Source organism: Pieris napi, chromosome 10, assembly GCF_905475465.1.
Source record: "Pieris napi chromosome 10, ilPieNapi1.2, whole genome shotgun sequence".
Lineage (NCBI taxonomy): Eukaryota > Metazoa > Arthropoda > Insecta > Lepidoptera > Pieridae > Pieris > Pieris napi.
In genome coordinates, this window is record NC_062243.1 from 8,931,074 (window position 1) to 8,953,183 (window position 22,110).

Sequence of the window (22,110 nt, forward strand, 5' to 3'; positions counted from 1 at the left end):
TAACTCATATTAATAATTATCACTTTTCACTTGTATAGTCAGTGCTTTAGACCTTCAATCATTTATTAAAAGTATTGTTTCATTAAAATGAATACTCATTCACAATGTAAACATACAATAATTCCTGTTTAATACATTTATAAGGCATCTCCTTTACTAAGCCTATGTATAATGGTTGCTGGAGATGGTTAATTAGAAAAGGTGATTTATAGAAAAATTACAAAGATAACCTTTGTACTTGTCTTGACCAAGATATTTTCTTTTTTTTTCTTAGACTGCTCAAAAGCAAGCTCAAGCTCAAAAGTTTTTGCAAATTCAGAAGGATAGTTATCTACATGTGTATTAAATTAACGTTCAGTTATATTTAGCCCACAGTGCTATTTATTTATCTAAACAATCTTGACGCTAATATTTTGTTTCGGGTGAATCTGTGCTATTTGGTGTTAAAAGGGTCTTTCTTGAAAATCTTTTTAGATACAATAGACTTGTAGTTATTGGAATGGGGGATTGGAGAGTGCCTTCATCTGGATCTATACAATCATAAGACATATTGATGTCATATGTGCATGACTGTGTACTTGGTGAATCTTCTTCACATAAGAGACATTGCTTGTGGTTGTGCAATATTAAGATTTTTTCCAGAATAACTACAAAATGTTAAAGTAAAGGAAATGTCAATACTATTTAAATCATATTTTATATGGCAAAGTATGCACCTGAATTTTAAATCGAAATTTTGAGGAGTTCCTGATTTTTTACTGGAAACCGAAACAGATATATCCGTACTTCTGCTAGAACATTTGTAATAAACACACATACTGTACATTTAAAAAAAAATTTACACAACTTGTTCAACATTAGAGACCACTGGAATATTAAAAAACAATAAGTTTAGGAATACATACAGTTAACATAACAATTAATATAAGATATCATCTTAAAATATGTTATGTAGGATATGATTTACCTACAATCAATGGCTTAGTTAAAAGTTAAAACCAAACAAATGTTATTTTTCATAAATTAGTATTGGTCATCATTGGTGTGATTTGTTCAAAAACAATATGCGCATTATATAAATAGGTTAATAATACTGTGGGAATGATTTAAATAAACAAGATTAACATTTGAATAACAAGTGAAATTATACGCGAAATGAGTGGAAATTTGTCACCGAAAAAAGGACTGCTGAAAAGTCTCAACGTCTCGTAGTAAAAAAAACAATAATAATAAAAAAAATTTAATCTTCCAAAAAAATTAGCATGTAACCTACAAAATAAGGGCTTTGACAGTTGATATTTTTGAAATGATAATTGACATACCGTTAACTTATTCCATAACTCTACAAGATAAATAATATATTTTATAATAATAATATTTCTATTATATGAAACGTTTAATCGGTAAATACTAAATAGCAATAAACTCTTCGGCCTTATCGTTTACCATTTTCCGAATACTTATTGTGTGCAGCGCCATCTATCTATTAATTTTAGAACCGTCATAATATTTAGACCTTGTTATTTTAATCATCTGAACTGTTAATTATAAGCAGAACCTTTTAAGAGGTACATGTTAAATTACATAGAGGGCGCTAATAAAATACAATATTAAAGATAATTTTTTAGTTTCTTAAAAACATAAAACTATGTATTTTAATTACATTAACCACCCAGACATTATGTTTCTGAACAATCGGTTTCTTATATATATAGCTTAGACTAGGCTCTGAGTTAATGAATCAACTGATGATTTTTTTATATGAGATACTCATATAAAAAATCATCAGTTTAATACATTTAAATACAGCTCTGGATTAGTCATTTTATGAAAAAACCAATGACCCGGGTCCATATAAGTATTCTGATGATATATTCCATAAAAGCTATATAACAATCAGTGCTAAAACGAAAAATATATCGATTTTGCTTGTTAACCCTCTTTCTTCTGAACAAATTAGTTACCACGAAAGTTATGCCTACCTTAATTATTAAAAAAATATTTAATATTTGTGTTTTATGACCTTGTTTTAAACAGGAAATGCTTGTTAAAATATTATACTGCCTTTTCTATTACGAATAGAGGCACACGGTTGCCTTTAGAGTACATAATCCTCATAAGGCTGTGGAGGTGGTGACAGGCGTGTGCCGCACTGATAAGGATTGGGGTAGACAACCCCTCCTGGGGTGTGATTTGTTCCAGCTAAATTATTTTGGGCTTTTTATTGCGCTGATATATTCGATATCTACCGGATTACTGTAGTAACATATAAACAGTATAACTTTAGTCTTTACGGGCTGCGTACTCAGAGTCTATTAAATTATCTCTAGTGATCATAATTACAATTATATATTTATAGGTACAACGTTACAACGCAGGTACCTACTAATTTATTGCCTAATTTGTTAACAACTAATTTAAGAGAGCGTAGGGCAATGAAAACTATAGTGCATGTAATAAAAAGTATTACCAACAACTATATATTTATGTATATTGTGTGATAGACAAAAACTAAAAAAAAACATGTGCACTACGATCTTGGTCTCAGATTTATGTATCTTTTTCTTGATTATTCAAACAAAATGGAAAGTATCAAAGTAGCGTTGAGATTCAAATGAGATTGCTAATTCGGTATGGACAATTTTAATTAATTTTTGAAGAGTTTCAGCTTGGTTAAGCTGCGATAAATCCGCTGAATGGATAAGAAGTTCAACATTTTTACAGGGCCCTAATTAGTAGGCGAAAGGCAATTTGGAGAGATGTAATGTTATCAAATAAAATGTATGCATGTTGTAGGGAATTCTCAATTTCTTTGTTTGTATGCCTGTGCTAATTTTGTAGTCCAAATAAAAATATATACTTATATATATTTTAGTTATTATACAAATATTGAAAACAACTGTATAAGTATTAGAAATTATTATTTTTTTCTTGATAAAAGCTTGCCAACGGCAAACTGATACATTGGTTGTTTTTTCTTTTCTCACAGTGGTTGCCTGGAATAGATCGCTCGAAAGCGATGAGGCCGCCAGTTGCCCTCCTTTACATTAAATTATGTTAAATTTTTATATTGTAATGCAACGAAGTGTAAATAAATAAAAAAAGAACCACAACATACAATTTTGCAAGCACTTATAGGCAAACACACCTACACGAAGAGATAATAGATACAAATATTAAACAAAAGGTATTAAATGAAATATAAAAGAAATAAATTGACGAAAATTATTAAAACAAAAGTATAGACCTATTAGATAACGGAGTGGATATCGGATCGGTCCTTGTATAGGATTTGTATATTTTAAGAGAAAAAGATTAACACTTTTATAATAGAAATTTCGGAATTGATTTCGGAAGTGTTTTACCAATGAAATAAATATCCCCTGGGACATTCACACCACAAACGTTTCCAAAAGGGGAGCGTGTACATTGTTGACAAATGACGCGCGGCGCCTGTTCGTCGAGATAAAATGTCAATTGATATCTATAAGTCCCCATGAATATTTGAATAATTCATGAATTAGCTTATTAGCTGGATTAAAATATTGGAATACTTAAATAGGCCAAAAATTAAGGTATAAGATGTAACTTCTAAACTTTAATCTACGAAAAATATGAATAACTCGAAAAAGCATAGAATTGATCTCTTTGCACTAGCAATTTTACCAAGTATAACACAAGCGTTGGTGGTGTAATGGTCAGCATAGTTGCCTTCCAAGCAGTTGATCCGGGTTCGATTCCCGGCCTACGCACACTTTTTTATATTTTTTTAATATAATTACGTTAATATAATATATATACTATTAACATTAATATATTGTGATATTAGTAAATAATGATATTTTCGAAAGAAACTAATTTGTATGGACACGCACAAATTACAATCTAAAATATTAGCACAAGGCACGCGACACGGCGTCGCTCGGGATTAGAAAGATAAAAATATTTATTTTGAATTAGTGTCATGAATTATTCATACCAGATTTACAGATGTATTTTTGCAGAAGTTGTGGAAGGCAAGTATTAATTACTTCACAATAATATAATACCTGTGTGTATTAACGTGATTATTATTTATACAGGCATTATATAGGTACATAGATGTAATGTAAATAAGCAATAGCTTATACAGGTGGCTATAATTATGATTCCATTGCTTTTAAACGTGCTATTCACAATCTTGAACTTGACCCGGCAATTGAACGCAATTGATGTGATAAACGGTTTTATGTTACTAAGATAAACCACTGTGACTGACTTAGACCCAAAATCAAAGAAGAAAATGTATCAAAACTGATGCAGCATGAGAAAAAGACCTAAAGGGATGTTGCACCATTAGATTAATAATACTTATATAGTAAGTTTGCCTACAAAACACAATATTTTATAATTTTTCAAAGGGGTTTTTAAAGTTAAATATGATTTTATGACTTACATTCACCCAAGTTTCACACGGACTAATCCACTTATCCCCTCAATTCATTTTATATCACAACTAGACGCGTGCCGCGGCGTCGCACCGGTTTTGAGATTATTCATTCAAGTATTAAGCTATTGATTTTATAATACGATTTTATTATACTCATAAATAACTATTAGGGGTCAAATTACTTTAAACGTCATCGCGCCCTCGTGGAATACAAAAGCCAATTTTTTGAGCTTGGCTTTTTTGAGCTAACTTCTGCAGTATATCGATTAAACATATTTTACTACAACTTAGATTACCTACCAACATAAATTATTAGGCCCTGTATCAGTTATAATAAAGGCTAATTGTATTTACAATAACATTTTAGAGGTAACGTGCATTTCATCAAATATTTACTAAACTTTAAAGAACACACACTTTTTTGAAGCTCAAAAAATAAATACCCTTAAATGACCAGACGTAACTGAATGACTTGTATGACTAGACGATCAGACCGGGACATGAAAGCTTGTCCCGGTGGAATGGTAGCGAATCTGGAGCCTCTCGCAGCTTTGAAGGAATTACCCGAGATAGTTTTAATGAGTATTGCTCACCCAGTCTCTCAGTAGCAGAGATTCTGGTGTGGGTCGAGTCCTATATACCCCTGCTTTTTTCGATGCCATTGCCGCACAGGGATTTTGGAGTATTTGTTTGTATTGGGGGCACCTTTTAGGTATTTTATGCTAGCTTTATAAATTTCCGTAATTGCTCGACACAAAAATAATGTGGCGATATGTTTGTTGATGCTTTCACAGAAATTTAACTAAATAAACAGATAATTTATGAAAAAATTTAATTACAATAAAATTACAACTCTGTTCTTTGTTGTTGTTTATGCCACTTCCGGAATGCGTCAATAGCCTTCAGAACATCTTTAGAGAAAATCTCAGGCAGCTCCATCGCTAAGAAGTGACCTCCATCCTGGAGTATGGTCTCGTTCAAAAGGTTGATGTACTTGAATTTAAGGATCCAGCCAGGAACGTATGTCACTTCTTGTTTAGCTTGAATTACCCAGGTCGGAACTGGCGTTTGTATTCTGAAAAAATATTTATTTACATTACAACACTGAAGAAACCTAATCTAGTTTATTACGTTTTTTGTCGCTTAAAAGTGATCCGTTATTGGGTCATCCGAATGAAAGTCGGATCCAAAATTTATCTTTAGACTTTAACCCATACGATTTTAGTCAGAGAGTTTTAAGTCTATATTAGGCAGTTGTCGCCGCCGACGATGAACGAGAAGCGAGTCGAGCTAGAAGTAGAAACGAGTTGGAGAGCAGCGGAAAGCGAGTGTGTAGTTAGTTTTATCGCTATAAGCGATTGTACGAGTGAAACGGGCGATTACTCGCGCTATTCTCCATCCAAATTCATCTTGTTTTCCAGAATTGCCACTGCTGCAACACTAATGCTATCAAAAAACACATCATCATCGTCGTCTGAACTAGACAACAAATGAAATTCTAATGACTGTTTGATATTCATAATAAATAAAAATACGTGTACTTTCAGATCCGCACTGTAGAGAAATGACGGCGTGAGTTCTGATCGCTAAGCGAGAATTAACTTTCATAGCTCGTGTCGCTCAGCGACGAACTAGTGGAGCGAGTCCTCGCAGTATGAACAATCAGCGATCAACTATTTATATATGCATCTCTTTTGTTTACACGGAATGTATATATGTATATTTGACGACTCATTGGTCTAGTGGTTAGTACCCCTGACTGTGAATCCATGGGTCCTGGGTTCGATCCCCGGCTGAGACGAACATCGATGTGATGAGCATTTGGTGTTGTGCTTAGGTCTTGGGTGTTTAAATATGTATTTATATGTCTATCTATCTATAATATGTATGTATATCCATTGCCTAGTACCCATAATACAAGCTTCACCAGCTTAGCATGGGACTAGGTCAATTGGTGTGAATTGTCTTTAAAAAAAAAAAAAAAAAATCTATTGTACGTTTCTTGAGCGAGAAAATAGCCGATAGCGAGTTCTACAATTATTGTGTAATTGTGATTTGAAGTCCGATTTTAAAAACGATCCTTATTTTAGTTGTCAAGTTAATTAATTTTCAATGCGATAAGCATTTATAAAATATAAATGTTATCCGAAACTCTGTCAATGCAAACCTTAAAACTAAATAAATGAGTTACGGCAACTATGAATTATTTGATATTTTAAAAGACTTACTCATCCAAATTCAGGCTCAAATATCTCTTATTAAACGTCTCAGCGTACATGCGCATGGAGGTCGTTATGGAATTTGAAACCCAGTAGACCATCAGGTTGTCTATGAGCCGATCTTTGGAGAAACGGTATGTGAGACCACCATCAGGCTTTGAGCGGTGTTCAAGACGTGTCCAGGTGGAGAATTTCTCAAGAATATACGCTGCTAAGCCAGCTGGACTGTCGCTTAGAGCTATACCTGTAATTGTATACGGTGATTAAGAAGAAAATCCTACTTCTTCGTTACATTTCAATCATAAGGTTAGGTCGAAACTCGGAAAGAGCACATCAAAATCTATAAAATTACCAATTTTCAAAACTCAATTTTCGACTATTTTTCGAACCAAATACGGCTATATCGTATGCTTTGATTCAATTCAATACCTAACTTAAATATAACTACCAACTATAAAGTAATAACCAAATTCATTAAGATCTTACCAACTGTATCTGGTTTAGAGGCTTGTATATGGAAATATCCAGTTTCCTCTAATAGCATCCCAAAGTACTTAGACATGGGGTACATTCTGTCTGCAGCTTCCGAACTCACCACCAATGGGGGATATATGGAACCGAGCACACGAATTATTGTAGACGCTGTCGTGCTCAAGAAAGGCATGTTTGTGTGGTAACCCAGTACCTCCTAGAAATATAAATATACTATACTAGTAGACTCGGCCAAGCGTTGCTGTGGCTAAGATTTTTGTTATATTACATAGTAGTAAACTATTCAAGAGAAACGGCAGGAGAACACCAATCCACCATGCTTTTTTGGTGGTTATGCCATTAAATTGTAGCTAATGTGAAACCTTGGTAATTATTTTGATAAGGATCAATACCTAGGTACGTTTAATACGTTTAATAAAATTTTTTATATAAAAATAATAAAAGGACGCTTGTTGTGACGTAACTATAAAAGATAGAGACATGCTATCGCGACATTTTTTATAGATAGTGATGTGTCCTGAAAAATTGTAGGTACTACATCATTTTGTTCTATCATTAATAGTTTTCGCAGCGCACACGATTGAAGGATGTATTTTGTTTATTTTTTTACACCTTGGGTTAGATTATTCAAGTTTTAGTAAGCATCCCTTATTTTTTTGAAAATGAAACATTGCCTATATCACTCGGGAATAGTGTAGCTTGCCAACGGTGAATTAATTTGAATTGAAAGAATTTTTGTAATCGGTCCAGTAGTTTCGGAGCCTATTCATTTCAAACAAACAAAAAATCAAACCTTATCTCTTTATAATATTGATTAGATGTACACTAGAACTACTCTTTTTAATTTGTTTTAAACATGCACTGTGTACCAGTGAATGAATTGTAATCTAGTTACCCACAACACAGGGGCTCCCTAGTGTGGGTTTGTCACAACCATATTTCTGCCATGAAGAGTTTTATTTATTTATTAATTGAGTTTCATATTGGTTGTAGTGTATTTTACATGTTCATTCGTAATAGGAATCAGTCGATCCAATATATGTAACATACAATTCTTACATTTAAATGTTGCTTGTACGAGCATATGAATGATTGACTTTTTCCTTTAAATGAATAAAAACTTTATAATTGACAATTTCTGTGTTACTCGTAAACGTGACCGAGCAGGTTTTTTGTCAATAATACCTTTTTAAAGATTCACGAAACAACTTAAGCACATAAAAATATAGATCCGTCCTAAAAAAAGTCAAGGCGTTCTCTAGTTTTTACTTTTGTGACGTAAAGGAAAATTTAAATTTATTTAAGCTAAATTGAATCATTTTCCTGAGATTAGTTTACTCAGGAATTATTTTAATGTGTGCGTGTGGACATAGACAGGTATACTCTCTATTCTAAAGCGCACATACTCCGTAGGGACGGATTTCCGACGTGACTGGAGTGACGCGAGATCAAGCGCACCCCTGCGATGATAAACAATAAACTACACGCTCCCACCTTTTCAGAATGCCAAATCATAAAATGACTGCTTCACGACTGATTTGAGAGCGACCGCCGATGCGAAAACCGCTGTGTGAGTTCGTAAAGTGAGTTACAGAATCGCAGGGCTGGATGGCTTTACGTACTCACCCAAGGCACTGGGGTTTGTATATCTATATATAAATAGGAACTGGAAATCTGAAGTCCTGCAATTAATATATCCGCTAAAACTCTCAGATAGTTCAATAGCTTTTTAAATAAATACCTGTGGGAAAAACGTCGCCATTAGACTGCCAACAAGCGCACCCCAATCACCACCCTGGACGTAGAAGTTCTTGTGTCCAAGTCTGTTCATCAGGTTTTTCATTACCACCGCCATCTTGTCTGCACCGAGACCTGGTCTAGTTGCCGCCTGTATAAAGTATTTTAGTCATACCAGTTACCGCAAATAATACATTTTTGAATTATAGTTACTACATATGGATTTTATATTAAAAAAAAACAAAAAGCGATTCTTTACAGATGACCAGGGAACCTGTCGTACCTACTGAAAATTTAGGAGACAGGCCTATGTCCAGCAGTGGACATCAACAAGCTGGAACGATCTTTTACTAAGAGTAAAGGCCGATTTACATTATCTTAGTGTTTAGGAGAGTGCTTTAGGATAGTACTTTAGTTGAAACATGTAAACGCTACTTGCTTTAGTAAACGCTAGGTACGCTAAAGAACTTGCCTTTCAAGCTGTACTAAAGCACTTTCCTAAACACTAAGATAATGTAAATCGGCCTTTAACAGTTACTTGAGGATTTAGTAAATATATTTTGCATTCTTAAATGAGTGTTTTCTTTTTTAAATTTCACGGCTGAGTTGCACCGTTCTTTAGATACCTATACATAAACCTATTGGTACAAATTGATCTACCATAGACATAGTTGCGACGGCTGTGAAACATATTTAAAGGCTGAATATATTTCATACTCACACTTGAGAATCCATATCCGGGCAAGCTGGGAATAATAAGTTCGAAAACGAAGTCCCTATCCTTGCTTACAGCCATCAGATGAGGAACAGCTTCATAGAATTCCAAGAAAGAACCTGGCCACCCATGAAGGAGCAGGAGGGGTACGGTTTCTTTGCCAGCGGGTACCTTCTGAAAATTACTTCTCATTAAACCGTTTAAAATTATTGTAAATAAAGAAATAGCACGGTTCTCCCATCGTCTAGTCTTTCGGTAGCCTTTCTAATTCGATTTAGAATTTTAAACATTTAAAAGAAGTATTGTCTCATCTTATTGCCTAAATTATTAAATAATTGAAGAATATTTCAACATACATAGCTCATTAATTAACATGATTAAATTATTAGGTTGTAGGTTGAAATCGTTGTGACTACTCAATTTCAATTTTTTTTCTATCGAAGGGGAAAGTTCATAGATTTTGCTTATGTGTAAGAAATGCTGGTAGGTACAGCGACAACTGAGTTCACGTTCAACATTCATTGTTTTAATATGTGAAGTGTCAAAAAAAGCATGGAGCTCAACGATAAGCATGGATTCTATGGTTTTAGCTTACAATTTTTTGTCAACCAAAATTTGGCGTGTAAAAGAGTAGCGGATAGTATATTGGCAAGAGACCGTGCCCAAGGCCCATTCCACGCCGAATTGAAAGTCGTAAATGTAAATTTATAATTTCAATTTTATTTCATATAGTTAACTCCTAAATTTAACAACTGCTTTAGTCTGTGCTTAAATCAAAGAATCAAAATAAAATTTACCTCCGGCTTAATTCTCACGAAATGAATATTCAAACCCTGAATGTTAGTTTTATATTGTGGGTACTTGTTTATATACGTTTCACGTTCGCTGAAAAAGAGTTTTTATTAATATACAAAAATATATTTCTACCTTTACCATCGGGTTTATATGAGCCGCAAAAGTAATAATAAGAACGTAAAATTTAATTGTATAATTTTGTTTATTCTATTCATAATCTGATAACCCGTGAGATATTGGTGCCATGGTAATAGTTTGAGGAGCAATTTTGACTTATGACACTTATCGAAGTTACCTGTAAGGATATTCCTCAACCCAGTACTTCAGCCAGGACTCTAGTTGTTTGCTGTTAAATCCATATTCGAATGCGACGCCTTCTAATGGTGGAGTAAGAGGGTGTCGGTCACGAAGTCGCTCTTTTATGTCTTTTATATTCTAGAAATAACACAACATAAACAAAACATAGTAAAAAAATTATCTAAGCCATCAATTGCGTATCGTTGAAGATCATAGAAGTAGAAGAAGAGTATCAATGAATGCTTTAACAAAATAAAAGCAACATATTTTTCGGTCGGGTTATAACAAGATATTAATATTTCTCTACTCACGATATCATTAAACTCCACTTGGAAAGGCAGTATACTATTATTTTGCTTTGACTTTGATAGCTTTGTTCCCCACCATTCTTCTAAATCTAGGGCTGGTAGAGGCGGTGGTGCTTTTGTGTAGAAGTATAGAACTGGTACCGCGAACAGGGCTAAAATGCCCACTAGGAGTACTCGGCAAATCTAAAACATTAGAAGTATTTAATGAAGGGTAAATAATTGAGTCTATTCTGACCTTACAGGGTAACTCTAACTCTTGTATGAGAATGTACTGTGGATTAGTTGAACTTTAGCTTTTTAGCCGCTAAAGATAATTATATGTGTCTGGAATTTATGTGTAAGTAAGATTCCATACGGCTGAATTGTCTGTGATGATTTTGAAAGTGACTTGATGGAAAGATTTAATCGAAATGGCAAAAGGTGTTATATTAGTTCTGCTAATTCATTGTATCGTATCATTGAGGTCCGGTGCGATAAGACAGATAGTCCACGTTGAAGATGTTTATAAAATTATTACTAACCTACCTTGTATTTAATAAAAGATATTAAAATTATAGAGCACATGACGAAGCAACTGTTTATAAAACTGATTAACCTCATATAACATTTTAAATAAAATCAGCTATACATGAAACGTAAGTATAGGTAATCGTGTGATAACAATTTGATAGTGACCTCTCGACGATAAGTAAATTGTCATTAATACATAAATTATATTTGTGTTTAGGATATATATAAATTTTAACTTTAGAAGGATAATTGCTAAAATGATTGATGATATTTTAATCATTCACAATCATGCCATATCGTTATTATGTTTTCAATTAAAAAATATTCATTGCTCGAGAAACGATGTGAATGAAGGTATCGTAGACACGTAGGAATAAAATAGTTTAACTTGAAATGACCTGAGTAATTATGGTCATAAGCGAATATGCACAGAATTATGCACTTTTTACTTAGATTAAAGTTTAAATCAGAAACTTGTTTCCAAGGTTCTAGTCATAAAAAACAAAACGTTGTTAAGTGTGATTTCATTCATGAACGCTGAATGATGATGAAGATACAAGATGTAATCCGACTGCTGAGTGCTATAAACTGACTTACAATGATCGCCCCTTCACGCATTCATCAAGTATTCTTTAATCTTTCTGTCCTTTAGAATATACTGTTTTAATTGTAACGGTGGTAATGGCTACGTTACAGATCATCAATAGAAAGTGCTTTTCACCACATGTTATAGGTATATTAGTAGTGAATCAGCCAAAAGTATATACAACAACTAGGGGGTACAAGTATGGGATCCCACAAACTTCCAGCCATTCTACGTTGAAAATAGAACCCAGGTATTAGGTACTTTACGGTTGTACATAGTAAATGTTGTTTATGTTCACAAGGAGGATTTATATAAATTAAATACCTATTGGTCGTTAATCTTACATAGTAATAATAACATCAAGGAAACATCCTAAATTGCTGATTACACGTTCTCAGCTCAGACGCCAGGAATTGTTTTTAATTATGGTGCGATTTTATAACCTGACCTGCGTGCTAACACGTAACCAATGATGCACAGCAGACACTGATCAATACACTGAAGAAAGTACCTTACAATGCCAAACAATTATTGATACGGTGAAAATCAAACCCAAGAGTTAATTCAAGCGCTGACAAGGATAGTTGAAATAATGATATTTAAAAAATGAAATAGCTAATAAACATAACTAATATTGTAAGCATAATTCAAATCGGAGTTGATATTGTCAGAGCTTTTTTTATACAACTTTTTATATTAACTATTGCATAAACCATATATCATTTACTTGAGGAGTTTTTACTTAAAATGGTTTTCAAATCTAAGACATTTTAATGCATACTTATAATGAATAAAAACATTTTTATTTTTGTAAATGTAAAGATAACTTCTAAGCCTTCTTCTGGCTTCAGCGTGCGACTCTCATCCCTGAGGTTGTAGGTTCGATCTCCGGCTGTGCACTGTCTATGTGTATTTAACATTCGCTCGAACGGTGAACATCGTGAGGAAACCGGCATGCCTTAGACCCAAAACGTCGACGGCGTGTGTCAGACACAGGCGGATGATCACCTACTTGCCTATTAGATTGACAAATTATCATCCTGATATCTGAGGCCCAGACCTAAAAAGGTTGTAGCGCCACTGGTATGAAAGATAACTTCTTGACTTATACAATATATAATTAGCACAACAATACTGTGGTATTGCAAGGTCCATTATTGTGGTAATTTTTGAAATAAAAAATGTCTGAAATACTGGGAAATAGTGTTCATCTGTTTTTACCCGCGTTCGTGCTTCATTGGTGTTCGTTTTCTTTCTGTTTTAATGTCACATTGTTATAGGTATCTTCTACTGTATCGTGTTATTCTTCGTAGTGATCGCTAAGATACATCTCGTATAACTTTTGTCGGTTCATTGTACTATATGTCAGTTTCGTTAATAAAAATAAATAATTACATACCATATTCTGTGAATTACACGATAACCCACTTTTATCATTGGTTAACGTCCACTCTATATCAGCGAAGAATCAACACTAAATAAAGTAGTTAGTACTTAGTACTTAGTAGATACATATTGTTACGTAATGTGAACAAAACGTCTTCATCAAATAAAAATAAACCTTATTTAGTGGACAGACGATGTATTTTTGAATAAAGACTTTTGTGTTTTATGACGTTTGTGAAATATTTTAAAGCCTCTGCAATTGTGTATCCACTTTTGACCACGTAATTAATATAATCAACATTAATGATGTTTGCGCACCTGTGAATGGCAAATGTCTCTTATCTAGCATAATGAGTATTAGTGGGTCTATTCTTGAACCTTCCGAGCACCACGTTATAAACCTCAGACAAACAAAAATCTCAATGTTCATATTCCGCGAAAACACATCCAAAACTCATGTAGTTGGTCAAACCGCTAACAGAAATTTAGCAGTAGCGTCGCAGGCGCAGCGAACGGACGCCAGTAAAGTACGGCCGGGTGTCACAAACCCCACGCAGAGCAAGATGACTAAAGGATGAGCAGTATATTGTGTTAAAATATGAGTATTTCTACATAAATGTCTATTTAGTTTTGTTGGTCCAGCTCCACTTGATGAAGAATGGATAACGCCAGTATATTCCATCGAATCCAGGAATGTACGGAATAAAAGTGTATGGCTTAGTAGACGGTACAACATTATTGCGGTTGACAACCTGGCCTGGCGGCTAGCCAATCACTTTATTTCTCTGAATCATGCAGGAATCGCCGCTGTGCTATTTATGTTCAATTATAACAATCAAGTAAAGGAAACTAACATCAGGAGGATGTTTTTTGTAATTTGGGAATTCTTATGATCGAAGAATGAGAAACTGTAAAGAAAACCCACGGATTCCAAGGGATTCTCTTGACTGCATACATTGTTTACTTGGTGAAACACCTGTGGAACCACCAAAGAAGATGATAAGATCTATAACAAGATGCTCGAATGTGAAAGAAGAAAAAATCGAAAGACCAAGTACAGTTGTGACCGACGTACGGCATACGAGCAGGCTAATTTTTTGTAAAAATTGTGGTCATTTCAATCGTACGTTGTTTACGGAAGGTTAAAATTGATACCAAATTAAGCCTATTCCAATAATTATTATCACCTCATGTTGCACAGAAACCCAATTCCTATGACTCTCTTAATTCCAGCCTTCACATCTCAGGCTATAAAATTATTTTTAATAGCATAAATATATTAAAATTAAATATTGAAATTAGCATTGCAATCTAAGTTATTTAAAAAGTTATGTTTTCTGGAACCACGACTATTTTTAAGGCATAGTATTAATTTTCTATCTTACACTTCTACTGCACAGTAATTATTTTATATATAATAAATTTCCATTTATGAACTCGAGTTGATTTCAAACTACTTAGTTGGTGCGAAAGTTCACTCATAAATTATAAAGAAATAATATAATCATGTAGTTTTCTCTAATTATGAACCCCACACACTAACAAAAAAATTATACACGTAAGACACACACAAGTTAAGCTTACTAATACCGGCGATAAGCTTAACTTTCGCCTATACATATATATATATATTCAAATAACAAAACTAAGGTGTCAATTAAAGAGTAAACACTTTAGTTATGAAGCTGTTATTTGCCTTCATAGCATATTTGGTAAATGTATTTGCTGAGTAATGAATTGATTTGACCTTTGTTTTTACCAATCTACAATTTACCATGTTTTAATCATCACAGTAAACTGATCACCAGCCTATGCGGAATGTAATCAACAAAACAGAAGCAGAAATGTCCTTTTCGGTTAGTAAATTTCAACTCCCTCTGTTTTTTGTTTTTTTTTTGTGACAACCAAGAAAAGTCCAATTTACGTCCATGAGGAGGTTGTGTAGTAAGCATTGGTTCGGAAGAGTGTGTCTTTTCGCCTTAATATGTTTTTATAAGGCTCACTTTTGTGTAGCTACATACATATTTTTTTTATATCTTTCTAATTTTTCTCTCCAATGAAACCTTCCTGAGAGTTTATGAAAAAAATAAAAAATATTGGTATATGGATGAATCAAAGTATGGACCGGGATAGGTACGCACATGTAAAATTGTGCATTTGGCACTATAAGTGACTAAAAAACTTTTTGGATGTCTTAGTTTTTATTTTGGAATCAGTTAAAAACAACACCTATAATAATTTAATGTTTAATAACAATAATATATAAATGATTTTAAATTACACATTACTGACTACTGAGTACGATATATTGAGATCTTTAAGAACAATTTTAGTTACATAGTTTAATCTATAATTATAATACATAAGTAATTTATGCGTACTAAAATAATTTTATATCATAATAATTGGAGTAATATTGCATTAACGCAATTTTTATAACGTTTAAGTGACTTTTTGATACAATCAAATTAAAATAATTTACATAATAAATTAAATATATGTAAGACAGTTATTTTGAAACGGGATCACGAAGTATTCCTCTAATAAAATCCTAGAATCTTACACCATTTTACAGCGCTAAAAAATCTAATATAAACAGAGATTTATTTATTTATATTTTAAAAACACAATAAAAGTGATAACTATTGAACTTCACATGCGGTAAATTTTCTGACACAATAAACGGCCAAGATTCAATGCTTTTCAATTAGATACAAGATGCGATTCAGTAAAATATATCATAGTATGACCATGTAAATCATAGTAATTAACTTTTATCTTTCCCCTCATTTTTCTCTTTTTTCTCATCATCTTTAGGAGCAATCATTAGCAAATTATTCCCGTTTCGTTCCCCCGTCAGATTCCTAAAGGGCATCTGCCGCCATCTTGCTGACACATAGAACTTATTGCGTAGAATTTTCAAATCCTTCCCATACCAATCTTTGTAGCAAAGACGTCTTCTAAAATCATTTTCTTCGTTGCCTATGAAGTCGTGGTTTTCATCTGGTCTCTCTAGAAAATTTCTTTTGAACCGTCGGCATGAGACTGGACTCATTGGTGATTCGCATTTGACGGCCAAGATTGCGTTTTCTTTATTCGTAAGTAAACCGTGGTTCTTCTGCCATTCTATGACTTCGCAGAGAAGGCCTATGTACCTAAAAACAAAGTATTTATCTGTAAGTATTTTTAAAACAGAATATAAATCTAAAATGACGTTCATCGTATTTCGTTTATATCATTTTCTCATAAAATATGTATTTATAATATAGTATATTTTATAGCTATCCTCAGAACCCTACGAAGGTTGACTATAGTTTTTATTGACACTATCCTTATCAGAAAATCAGAGCAAAATATCATCAACCAGCTGACCAGCTCTCATTTTGTTAGTTAATCCCGTAGATCGCCGGTTCTACAGTCAATAAAGCCAAATGTTTCAGGTTACAAAGCATACAAAATTGTCCATGAAACGGACACAGAAAGGTGGAATTCTACCTTCCTTACCTACCTCACAAGGGCACATCATGTCTGTCCTTCAAGCTGAAAATAACTTTAAGAACCAAACACTACAGGTACCTTATAGACATCCGTAGTATCTCATTCTTAGAAAGCTTCTTATCATGAGGATACGTCGGCACTAGTCTTCTTAGTTCAGCAAATGCCCCACTAACGTTTTGCTGTCGCCATCTTTCACGACTATTTGTGGAGAGACTTCGTGGCGGTAAAAGAAGACACGAGTTAAGTTGTAGCTCTTCAGGGAGATTCTGTTGGTTATATTGGATAAATCAGCACATGTCATGACCACAATTATAACCTTAGATCAGACATGTACACTAAATTAGGTAAAAATTTAGCTATACAATACGTACTGCCTTGCGATTCTGTAAGTCACAAACAATAAACAATAAACTACAAGCTCCCTCCTTATCAGAATGCCAAATCGTAAAATGACTGCTTCACGACTGATTTGAGCGCGACCGCCCCTGTGAAAACCGCTGTGAGGGTTCGAAAAGTGAGTTACAGAATCGCAAGGCTGTTTAGGTAATCATAATTGGATCTGAGCCCGTACTCTGTATCCCGAAGTTTTTGAAGGCGTGGCGTGATTACGCAACAATAGGACAGCGTAGAACAAAAACTTATTATGTATTATAATCGGAATAGCTGTCAGTATCTTAATTCGAAGTTACATAGTAAGCTGTCTGGTAGTATTAGGTAGGACTAATATACAGGTACAGGTACAATAGAAACACTTTTTCTTACAATTTGGTAACATTATAACCAATGTCTGCACGATGTATTAATCATCAATCTAATCTCAAATCGATTTTAAACCAATTATGTATTATTACTTTATAATAATTATACCACTTAACCTGTGAAGGCCGGAGAGCCTGCCTGTCATCGTCGCTGTCGGGAAGACATAGGTCATCACTCAACATTTCACTATCAGGTTCCTCATCAGAGCATGACTCCTGGTCTGATGTCATGGTGCTTACTAGAACAAATTAGCATAAATAAATGAAATAAAAAAGATAACGGGGAAAGGTTAGAAAATAGTACCGAAGATAAGAGACTCCCCCATTACTCTCTGCTTTCAATCCGTTCGGAGGTCGTGTACTAAAATGAAATAGACAAAATTACATACCCTTCAAGTAATCCGTATTATAGTACTGGAATATAGGCAATTTTTAATAATTTATTATCATTATAAAATATCTAATTTTTACCATCCTCAACAGTGTGGTGAACGCAGATATAAAGGTTAGCATTTAACTATAGTGCGATTTAGTAGAATTTTTGGCGGTAGGTACTTTTAGTGGTTAGAATATTCGACTGAAGATTGTTTTTCAAATCCTGTTTGACGCCGATAAATTGCCGTTTTTTATTGAGAACGTAAAACTTCTGCTTTGTAGGCCTTAGAAATTAATATAAAATTATGCTCTGTCACAGTGTCTTCAGTGCATTATGTCTTCTTCATATATATAGAATAGCCGCTATATCAATAGCCTAAATCAGGCGCCTTAGCCGAATCCATATGGAAAAAAAAAAGCACGAAAAAAAAATTAGCACGGAAGGCATATAATGCTTTTCCGGTCGATTCTTGGCTAATATTGATTTTTCTCTTTATTTTTCATGATCGAGGCTCTTTAATTCAAAGCTTAGAAATTTTGCGAAATTGCCGAAGTATAGAAGTATTTAAAATCCATTTTTGTCATCAGTCATCAGTCAACAGAATTATTTTTATCGTAAATAATGAAATAATTATAACATACTATAATTGAAACAGAACTTCCGGTGATAGGCGCATCCCGTTTCATAAAAATAGACAAACATTGTTTTCATATCAAAATTATACATACCTGCACTTATACAAAAGTATACTATATATCGGCAACATCGTACCAGTTACTATATTTGAAAAATTTATCTAGTATTTCCGCTTACTATCTTATTTTAACTTCCTAACTATAAACTGAATTGAGAGTAATGAACAAATGATTTTTAAATCTCATGATTACTAAAATAAGAAGGATGAATGATTTTTGAACTGTTTTTATATAATAATAGTAGATTTATCTATGACAGTAAATTAAGGTTATATTTAATTTAAATTTCTATAAAGCTAAAAACACAAACCTACATTCTGAGTCTTTACTTAGTCTGGCCATAAATACTGTTACAATTAAAAATAAACAAAATATTACATTCAAATTTGGAATCTGTCATTTTTATTTGATTGTTCATTGAGTTTTCTCTTTTTGGCGCCAATATATTCTACAATATTTTGCGATATTAAAATTGAGTGGGGTAATAAAAAGAACCGAATCTCTGTGATTGCATTACACAAAGTAGGTATAGAGCCAAATGCAATTTTTAAAACTCTCCATACGCTTGGTTATCGTAAAATATTTGTGTACCGGGCTATTAATAGGTACAATGAGACCTCCTCTGTTTCTGACAGAAACAGATCTGTCCGTCCACGTAGTGTTCGTACGAAAAAGGTGGTCAAAGCAGTAAGGGAAAGAATTCGAAGAAATCCTGTCCGAAGGCAAAAGATTTTATCTCGGGAGATGAAGGTATGAAGAGAGATGAAGACACCTAGAACCAATGCGCGTATTTTAAAAGATGACTTACGACTTGTAGCCTATAAGAGACGTACTGATAGTTTAAAAAATAATAGGGTGGTAAAATCGAAACAACTACTGAAGCGGTACACAAAGGGAGGTCACAGAAAAATTTTGTTTACGGATGAGAAATTATTTACAATTGAGCATTGCATTTTAACCAACAAAGTGACCGTATTTATGCTCAAAGCTCCCAATTAGTCGACAGAGTGCAACGTGGGCACTATCCGATTTGAGTGATGGTTTGGTGAGCTATAAAGGAGTGACTGAGCTATACTTTTGTAAAAAAGGTATCAAAACATTGGCACAAGTGTACGTACGCACAAGTGTCAAGATACCATCATTGAGATACCTTCTCAATGTGTGAAGCCCCTTAACAACACAAAGAGTGCGTGCTTCTATTGATAACTGGCCTCAACGTTTAAAGGACTGTATTACAGCCAATGGAGACCACTTTGAATAAGCTTTTTATATTTTAAATTGCTTTATTGCTTTATATTGATTGCTATATGTATTAAACTAACACACTGTAAAAGTAATAAATGTTATTTGCAATAGGCAAAAATATTTTTTTATTTGTTTCAGTATTTATATAAATAAAGGAATTTATATGTAGCAAAGAAATCTCAAACGAGGTTCGACTGGTACATGCAATCCCGACGGTAACATACTGGAGTGAATGTTGGGTCTGGCAGAGAAATAATGACAGCAGAATAAATGCCGTGGAAATGTGAGCGTTAAGACGTGTGTGTAACATTGTGTGATAGGATAAGTAATAGTGAGATGCGCGAGCAGTGTGTACGTAATGACAAGGAATGCTTACTGCTTAGATGGTTTGGTCATGTAGAACGGATAAATGAGAAGCATTGACAAGTAGGTACTATATGTAGTATTGTCTTTTATTGACATAACTTTTACACATTTAAAGAAGACACTTTTTTACTGGATTGAACATCACCGTGAAAAGCTGTAAAGCTGTAAAGCACGCGAAAGGTCGGAAGAATTTAAAATTATGTAAATTAATTGTAAATTTATAATAATACAGAACTTCAATCCGGTAAAAAAGTGTTTTCTTTAAGTACTATATAGGAAACCGGGTTCGGTAGGCCTTGTCGTACCTGGACCAAATCCAGGAGGTACTAGAAAATAGACAAGTTAAAAGTAACCTACCCATGACCGACGAGCATGCATGGTGAATGTTATGAAAGTGGATAAAGTGAGAGAAGTATGTCAGAACCGTAGTAAGTGGAAATCCGTGATCCCTGTCTAGAGGTAAAAAAAATATTCTACATGAAGCCTATATTTTTCGTATTTTCTATTTTTTTTACAAATTTAAACATTATTTCTAGTTTATCTAACAAAGTGTACCGAAAAAGAAAACGCAACACGCTAATAGGTACGATCCTGGACATAATTAGAAAACTTAATACCTTTTAAGCCCCCGTGAAACATTTGGTTACGGAATGAAAATTCCCTTTATCTTAAATATAAAAAAAACATGTCATAACAAACATTGTTCACCTTTATTCGTCAGGGTGGGCATAAACACTGAACACTTATTTTTTCAAAAATAACATTTAACACTCAACTTAGATCTACTTTGCCACCCACTCCCTTTAAAGGTCAAATGTATACTGAAATAAAACTGCAATATTATTTAAATTTCGAACAGGGGTTTCGTGATACGATTTTCCATTGGTTGGGGCGTTTGATCCAGGAGCCAATTGGATGTAAGGGTGGAGTGCTACGTTTTAGAATCATACGAATTTGGTTGTTATTCCAGTGATATTAGGGACATGTATGGAGAAGATTCAGTTAATCAAGTCTGTACTCTGAGAGGGAGATGCACATATATTGCTAATTCTGAAGGTGCACTATACTAAAAATGTTGAATGATATAATAGTGCGAGAGTGCTTGGATTTGTAAAATTAAATTAAAATGATTCGGCCATAGTTACATTGGGTTATTTTAAGATTGTATATAAAATTATTTATTTTGATGTTTGCTTCGTTTTTCTTATTAGGCGTTAACATTTTGTCACTGAGAAGGACAAAATATTTAAGGCTAAACCCCTTTTATATATATAAAAATAAATAGGATTAAAAGATTTTAACTGGGACTGAACAATATTCCGCATGATTATAAATATATTTCAAAAGTTTTGTGTATAATAAAAGTGGATTATGGGATTATGGGATTTTAGAAATATACAATATTCTATCAAAGGCCATTTACTTACAAAACTGCACCCTTACTCTGTAATACCTAATAGCGTCAAAGTAATAAAGTCAAAAAGTCAAAGTCAAATCATTTATTTATATTAGGCCTATGAAACAGGCACTGTTAAAAGTCAAAATTACAATTTATTTACATATTTAAAAAAAAAGACTAGTTGCCCCTTCCAAAAGGTAGTTTCATATTAAGAAGAATGGGCAAGAAACTCCATAAAATATAAAAATTTGCGCGCCCAAATTTGCTTTATTAGCGCTATTGTGATATCTTGTTTTGTT

The 22,110-nt window shown here is 33.4% G+C and overlaps 2 protein-coding genes and 1 non-coding gene across 5 annotated transcripts; 1 reads left to right on the forward strand and 2 right to left on the reverse strand.

Moving 5' to 3' along the window:
- Positions 1-3,680: 3,680 nt before the first annotated feature.
- Positions 3,681-3,752, forward strand: Trnag-ucc. Its single transcript has one exon. It is a non-coding gene; the product is annotated as a tRNA-Gly (tRNA).
- Positions 3,753-5,244: 1,492 nt separating this feature from the next.
- On the reverse strand, positions 5,245-13,588 carry LOC125053337 (juvenile hormone epoxide hydrolase-like). Of its 3 annotated transcripts, none has more exons than XM_047654663.1 (9): positions 13,488-13,588; positions 10,996-11,175; positions 10,683-10,822; positions 10,390-10,477; positions 9,599-9,766; positions 8,882-9,028; positions 7,135-7,336; positions 6,658-6,892; positions 5,245-5,504 (listed from the first exon to the last, which is right to left on the reverse strand). In XM_047654663.1, the coding sequence occupies exons 1-9, from the start codon at positions 13,488-13,490 to the stop codon at positions 5,276-5,278; spliced, it is 1,392 nt and encodes a 463-aa protein (XP_047510619.1). In that variant the 5' UTR covers positions 13,491-13,588; the 3' UTR covers positions 5,245-5,275. The 3 variants fall into 3 exon arrangements, with proteins under 3 accessions (XP_047510619.1, XP_047510618.1, XP_047510617.1); XM_047654662.1 differs by lacking the exon at positions 13,488-13,588 and adding an exon at positions 11,518-11,571 and having other exon boundaries at positions 9,599-9,763; XM_047654661.1 differs by lacking the exon at positions 13,488-13,588 and adding an exon at positions 11,518-11,571.
- A 2,315-nt stretch (positions 13,589-15,903) lies between these two features.
- On the reverse strand, positions 15,904-21,247 carry LOC125053346. Its single transcript, XM_047654674.1, has 4 exons — positions 21,112-21,247; positions 17,848-17,969; positions 17,051-17,238; positions 15,904-16,629 (listed from the first exon to the last, which is right to left on the reverse strand). Exons 1-4 carry the CDS (start codon positions 21,140-21,142, stop codon positions 16,242-16,244), a joined length of 729 nt encoding a protein of 242 aa, XP_047510630.1. The 5' UTR covers positions 21,143-21,247; the 3' UTR covers positions 15,904-16,241.
- Between the last annotated feature and the right edge of the window lie 863 nt (positions 21,248-22,110).

What these genes read in the sequence shown, in the direction of transcription:
- LOC125053337 (XM_047654661.1), bottom strand. Translation starts at nt 11,556, where the DNA reads ATGTGCTCTATAATTTTAATATCTTTTATTAAATACAAG. An exon ending in CCGGATATGGATTCTCAAGT is followed by an intron (nt 9,029 to 9,598) that starts GTGAGTATGAAA and finishes TACTTTATACAG; the next exon opens with GCGGCAACTAGACCAGGTCT. An exon ending in TGGCGACGTTTTTCCCACAG is followed by an intron (nt 7,337 to 8,881) that starts GTATTTATTTAA and finishes TTATATTTCTAG; the next exon opens with GAGGTACTGGGTTACCACAC.
- LOC125053346 (XM_047654674.1), bottom strand. Translation starts at nt 21,142, where the DNA reads ATGCCCACCCTGACGAATAAAGGTGAACAAT. An exon ending in AGGCTCTCCGGCCTTCACAG is followed by an intron (nt 17,239 to 17,847) that starts GTTAAGTGGTAT and finishes TATAACCAACAG; the next exon opens with AATCTCCCTGAAGAGCTACA. An exon ending in ATACTACGGATGTCTATAAG is followed by an intron (nt 16,630 to 17,050) that starts GTACCTGTAGTG and finishes CTTTGTTTTTAG; the next exon opens with GTACATAGGCCTTCTCTGCG.